Source organism: Impatiens glandulifera, chromosome 3 (genome assembly GCF_907164915.1).
Source record: "Impatiens glandulifera chromosome 3, dImpGla2.1, whole genome shotgun sequence".
Taxonomy (NCBI): Eukaryota; Viridiplantae; Streptophyta; class Magnoliopsida; order Ericales; family Balsaminaceae; genus Impatiens; species Impatiens glandulifera.
The window spans coordinates 63,095,332-63,102,149 of record NC_061864.1 but is presented as its reverse complement, the minus strand read 5'-3'; the positions used below and the strand labels follow the sequence as shown (position 1 = coordinate 63,102,149).

The 6,818-nt window shown below is 31.8% G+C and overlaps 2 protein-coding genes across 2 annotated transcripts; one reads left to right on the top strand and one right to left on the bottom strand.

Moving 5' to 3' along the window:
* The first annotated feature begins 205 nt into the window (after positions 1 to 205).
* Positions 206 to 4,531, top strand: LOC124932159 (protein WALLS ARE THIN 1-like). The gene is made up of 7 exons (XM_047472770.1): positions 206 to 483; positions 575 to 637; positions 1,277 to 1,393; positions 2,019 to 2,218; positions 2,407 to 2,657; positions 3,817 to 3,968; positions 4,167 to 4,531. The coding sequence occupies exons 1-7, from the start codon at positions 251 to 253 to the stop codon at positions 4,375 to 4,377; spliced, it is 1,227 nt and encodes a 408-aa protein (XP_047328726.1). The 5' UTR covers positions 206 to 250; the 3' UTR covers positions 4,378 to 4,531.
* Positions 4,532 to 5,775: 1,244 nt separating this feature from the next.
* On the bottom strand, positions 5,776 to 6,818 carry LOC124932265 (lon protease 2-like). The gene has a single exon (XM_047472881.1). It carries the CDS (start codon positions 6,715 to 6,717, stop codon positions 5,848 to 5,850), a length of 870 nt encoding a protein of 289 aa, XP_047328837.1. The 5' UTR covers positions 6,718 to 6,818; the 3' UTR covers positions 5,776 to 5,847.

Sequence of the window (6,818 nt, the reverse complement as noted above, 5' to 3'; positions counted from 1 at the left end):
ATGTGAGAGTAAATTAAAAATAATATCACATTTTAACCATAATTTTTTTCTTAGTTTTTATACATTACTCGTGCAAATACGACTATTTGCTTAGTTTAATTAATAATAATATTGTAAAGAGTGATGTGATGCCATTCTAGAACCTTTTCTAGCTATATTTATATCTCCCCTCACTTGCCTTTAATTTCCTAACTCATAATCCATCATCTATCTTTTCTTTTTCACTCTAGCTAGCTCATCATTTCCATCCATGGCGGACGTTAACGGCGGCGGCGGTGGCTCATCAATTCAGGCCGGATGGTTCTCTATACCAGAGAAAATGCAACTTCACTTGGCCATGTTAACCTTACAGTTTGGATACGCAGGTTTTCATGTCGTTTCTAGAGCTGCTCTTAACATGGGTATCAGCAAAATCGTCTTCCCTGTTTATAGAAACATTCTTGCTCTTTTCCTTCTTCTACCTTTCGCATATTTCTTGGAAAAGTAATTATTTCTTCTACCTTCTTCTATCTATTTTATCAATTTCTTAATTATTTAATTCATCATTTCATTCTCTTGTTATTGAAACATGCAGGAAGGAGAGACCACCGATTACCCTTTCCTTTCTTGCCCAATTTTTCCTACTTGCAGTAGTTGGGTATTTAAATCCTTCATATATCAAATCCCAATTTTTTTTTTCTAATAATTAATAGTTACAAAACTTGGATGTTCGGACACTAACTCCGTTTTCTTCGTGATTTCATGATTAGAGACGATAATAGGTAGGGTCCGGATGGAGAATTACCATCCCACCCGTTTTATTTAGAAAGGGTTTTTTTAAATACTACATTTGTTTACCATTTATACTATATTTTCAAAAATTATAAAAAAAAAACATTTTTTATAAAATATATTAGTGATAAGAGATGATTGGGAAGTTAATTTGGAAGTGAAAATGATATGCAATAGTAATTGACTGAAAAAATAATAAAAAATTTCTCTACTCTATTTGTATTTTTTTTCTATTATGTCATTTACTCATTCTCTTCTCTATGACTCTTGTTATATATTTAATTATGTTTATTAATGTTACGGTGAAATTAGAGTCGGGCGGAGCACAAATGTCATCCCGCCTTGATCAACTATATGTCAAATTCAATAAAATCGTCTAAAGGGGCATTGTATGACGAAATTTAACTAACATTCTTAGTAATGATCATAAGTCGATTCTTCATACCAAATCATTTAAAATAAAACTTCATAATTCTAAAAAAAAGAATGGATTGTGTCTCGACAGAATAACAGCAAACCAAGGATTCTACTTGCTCGGACTAGACAATACATCTCCCACCTTCGCCTCTGCCATACAAAACTCTGTTCCGGCAATCACTTTCCTCATGGCTGTCGTTCTTCGGTAAGTCATTCTTTTTTTACTTTTTATATAGTTGTAGTGCGAAAACTCGAACATATAACTACACTAATGAGTTTCTATGATTTTTCACTAAGTTACAAGAATATCTGCATGGTCTTTAATCCGCTTAAACACAATCCAACAAAATGAAAAAAAAAAGTATTATCTACTATTTTTTATTTATCCAAATTTATAAAATATTATATTAAAATGGTTTTACGATAAATACTTTAATATCTCCTGTTTGGAAACGCCAGTTTCGGAGCTGGATTAGACGATTTTATTTTTAGTTTATTTAAAACTATTATTTTTTAATATTGTATTGGTATTTTGATTTAAATGAAATAATGTTATAGAATATATATATATATATATATATATATATATATATATATATATATATATATATATATATATATATATATATATATATATATATATATATATATATATATATATATATATATATATATATATATATATATATATATATATATACTTTAATTATGTATTTAATAATATTTTTCCGTTTGAATTCAATTTTACTCCGGTTTTGGTGTTTCCAGGGTTTCTATTTTTTTTAATATTTCAATTAGTTAATTAAGTCCTCTTAAACACCATTTGACAGGTTAGAAAAGGTGAGAATAGACAGAAAAGATGGTATCTCAAAAGTGGTCGGAACTCTTCTCTGCGTAGCCGGAGCATCAGTGATTACTCTATATAAAGGTCCGACGATCTACAGTCCGGGCCGACATCTAACAAGAACATCGCCGGCTGCTCTTACAGGCAAGGGCGGATTTATGTACAAGTCTAACCGGGCTAAGTCCGGTAATTCAAAATATTTTGTATGTAAATAACAATAACGACGGGAATATCGTCGATATTGATAGTTTCCCGTCGCTAAAGAAGATTAGTGATCATCATAAACTGACATTTTTGTTTGCTTGATTGATATTATTATTGTTATAGTCGGGTATATTTGAAATCTTAACTCCGCCCTTGCTGCTGACTGACAGGTCTCGGAAATGCAAATGGAAAGAATTGGACATTGGGTTGTATATTCTTGATCGGACATTGTCTATCTTGGTCGGGTTGGTTGGTTTTACAAGCTCCGATCCTAAAGAAATATCCGGCGAAACTTTCATTTACATCGTATCAATGTTTCTTTGGGATCGTACAGTTCTTGATTATTGCTTTGTTTTGTGAAAGAGATTCTCAAGCTTGGCTTGTTCATTCCGGCGGAGAGCTATTCAGTGTTTTCTATGCTGTAAGTATATATATATAATATTTTATTTAAATATTTTAATTTTTTAAAATATTTTCAAAGCTTTATTTAAAAGCTAGTGGTTGGATGTATATACTTTTTTAAAGATGAATTGATTCCAACCTATTTATAAACTAAACAAATCTCAAATATAGAAATAAATCAACTAACACAAAGCACACTGGTTTATATGTTTGTTTTTATTTTTGGAACTTTTATTTTACTAAAAAAAAACATTCCTATTTTTTTTAACAATTTAATAAATCAATTTATTAATAAAAATATTTTTAATTTATTTTAATAAAATTTAAATAAAATAATATTATAGTAATTAAACTAATTATTGTTTTATATTTGTATTATGGTTGTTTTGAGTGTGTTTTGTGTCACTCAATTTTGTTTTTTTAAATAATTTTGATTTATATCTATTGCATTATTTGTTTATTTTTAAATTAAACCAATTAAAAATTCTCTAATAATTTACTTATTTTTTTATCAAATATTTTTTTTAAACAATAAAAGTCACAAATTCATATTTGATATTTTTAATAAAAAATAAATTTTAAATATAAAAAATATTACAATAATTCAAATAACTAAAAACCCAAATCACATACTTATTTATTAAACATTTCTTTTAATCTCAAATAACTTATCATCAAACAAGAAAGAGTATTTTTTTAAGAACAGTAAATTTAAAGTTTGAGTGTATAATTTTTCACACTCATAATCAATTTCTGAATGATTCAAATGAACATTAAGTCTCCAAAGTATACATCTTCAATTTTAAATATATTATTTAATTTTCCACTAAAATATTTATCTATATAATCAAGCTCTAATGTACGGAAACAAGCAAGTTTTTGCAAGATTTCTTTTAATTTTTCAGGTTTGCTTCTTAATTTTTTTTTTATCTTTTAGATTTTTTAATCGTTTCTTTAAATACTCGTCTATTGTTTTCTAAACATTTTTTTAATGGGTAAAAATAAGAACATTTTTTTTAATGTATAAAAGTAAGTATTTTTAAAACATGTAAGAGTAAGTGACAAAAATCTTACTTAATAAATCAAGTTAAAATTGACTTCTCACTCTAATTTAGAAGTGGTCATTTGAAAATAAACTCGGGTCACAAAATAACGATACATATTGTATATATATTTAGGGTGTGGTAGCATCTGGTATCGCATTTGCTGTACAAATATGGTGCATCGATAAGGGTGGCCCTGTCTTTGTTGCGGTTTATCAGCCTGTTCAGACTCTTGTTGTGGCTATTATGGCTTCCTTTGCTCTTGATGAGGAATTTTACTTGGGAGGGTAAGTATTAAAGGCTAGAAATGCTTTTATTATTTATAAAATTTAGTTTAGGTTACTCAATATATACCAACACAACCAACTATATTGGGTTAAACCAATTTAATTTAATTTGTATATGTATTGGATAGTATGAGTTGGACATGATCATTGATTAGTCATCAAATGGTGTATCTGATTATTATAAGATGTGGTGCACAGGATCATAGGGGCAGTCTTGATTATAGCCGGATTGTATTTAGTTCTATGGGGTAAGAATCAAGAAAGGAAGTTTTCTGTTGCCATTCAGATCCAGTATGAGCAAGAACAGGGTAACAAGAATACAACACCTCATCATCAACCACACATTATTAAAACCAGCTCTCTTAATCAACCACTGCTAGCTCAATCAACCGATTCAGATTCTGTTTGATTATCGTGTTTTTAACTGTCTTTTCTTTTTTTAACTTCAATTATCAGCAATGGTTAATAAGAAAAATGGCATTTGCCAGCTTAAAGAGTGTGAGAGGTTTGTGGAGTGTGCATGTATTTTGCTTTCTTTGTTTGTTTATCCAATGTTAGTATGCCATATTTGAGTAAAATTATATTATAATCTAGATAGCAATTAACTACCTTATAACAAAGCTGCACCATTATCGTCAATTGGGCACTAAGAAACCTTGACGTAAAACCAACCCCAAATCCAAATTTCACAAAGCCCAAATCTTGTGAATCAAATAGTCTAAAATCAAGATAGTGCCCAACCCCAAAGCTCGAAACCTCTTATGCATATTATTTGGTTAGAATTTCTGTTCCACCCTTCATGGGTTTCGAAGCACCTCTTGAATCATGCAGAGGAACAAAATGACACTTAGAGTCATTTCTAGAGTCCTAACCGGAGGAGTTTGAGACTACGAAAGGTATCGCGACGAGAACATCTCGTGAATAAATATGAACTAATTATAAAAGTGTGGTTAATAGATTATACATATTGAGCTTGGACTGTGGAGGCCTAGTGGTTTGCTCGGGGTATATTTGTAGTCTATTTACTCACGGGTAACGATACTCGGGTTCAGGGCGTTACAAAAACATATGTAACAAACACAAGCAATGGGTTTTCAAATATGCCCAATGAAATCATTCTATCAAATCAGTACTTGCTTGCAGCAAAGCAATACTTGAGAAATTTTGCCTTCATTTTTCTTTACACAAAGAAATCAAATGAAGGTAATAACTAAACACAATAAGATGCTGAAATGACATGTGCAAAATAAGATCATATAAGATTGGATGTTAAGTGTGTAAGGGGAACTACAAAAGTAAATATGGATAAAGATGAAGAATGAAATTGATGACTAGAGACCATAATGGGATTCTAATTAGATTTAGTTCAGTTTAGTTTCTAATTCCTGATCCAATTATACATGAAATCCAAGCAATTCTCCGGGCTATTTGTGATCTAATCTCAAGATATGAAATTGTATTCGAGGGTGCAAGAGCTCAATTTCTTTAAGTTCTTGTGATCGAATCTCAAAATACGAAATCGTATTTGAGAGTGCAAGAGCTCAATTCCTTAAGTTCAATATCCAATCACATGACTATCAATTCCATAAAGATGTTGTTTTAAGTGGGAATTGAAGTTCAAAGCTCAATCTCTTAAGTTCAAGATTCATTATCACTTCCATAAAGATGTTTTAAGTGAGAATTGAAGTTCAAAGCTCAATCTCTTTAGCTCAAGACTTGAACACTTATCTACCCTGAGTTCTAAACGTATTGTATGAGATAAATGGGATCAAGTAGAAATTGCAAAAAGGGAGAGATTAAGCATTGATGAAGCATCAAAATCTATACAAGTTCATATAGAAAATACAAAGAAAAGGAGAGTATTAAGAAAGATACCAATTCATGATGATGAAGATGAAGAAGATGATGATGGAAACACATCTTTAACAGCAGAAGCAGCAGTCAAATAATTCAAAGTATTCTTCAATGTTTCTTTCTCTCTCTTTAATCTCAACACTGTATCTTCCAATTCCAACAATGATTGTTGCTCTCTAGGAGCTCCTTCAAACGTACTCCCAACAAAGAACGAAAACGGAGTCGGAAACAAATTCCGACGCAAATCCTGCGATTCCTTTTCAGGTTTCCCATTCAATCGATTCGATAACCTAATCACATCCTTCATATATATCTCCACTTCATTCGCAAGTTCATCTACATCTTCTTCCACATCTCCAGACGGTCTATCTTCAAGCCAGTTAACCTCCGCCACCAAGTAGGGTTTCGTCCGAACCAATTTCGTAACACGAAATCGCTCCTGCCCTTTACAGATAAGGAAGAATCTATCATCGACGAGTCTCTCATGCTTGACAATTTCTCCAACGCAACCGACATCGGTTGTACCAGTGGTGGTATCGGAGTATATCACGCCGAATCTGAGATCAGTTTGGAGAAGGGTATGCATCATCATACGATATCGGAATTCGAAGATTTGAAGAGGTAGAATCGCGCCTGGGAAGAGGACGAGAGGGAGAGGGAAAAGAGGTAGTTCGACGATGTCCTTCGATCCATTGTGTTTATTGGAAAAGGAGGAGTAACAGCGGAGAGAATCGGTTGTCCGGCAACGACGACGACGGCGGGGGAAGCAATTTGATGGTAGAGAGTGTAAGGGGGGGAGGAATTTGAGGGCGGAGGTGAGATGATTAGGGTTTAAGGAGGGTTTGAGTGGGAAAAAGGTGGAAGATGGAGTGGGAAGATGATGAGTGAGCGCCATTGATTCAATGTAGAAAGGAAAGAGATGGAATTTGCATTGTTTGAGGGAGAGAAAGGAAGAAGCTTGATTGATCTGTATCAAATCTATGGTGATTTGGATAT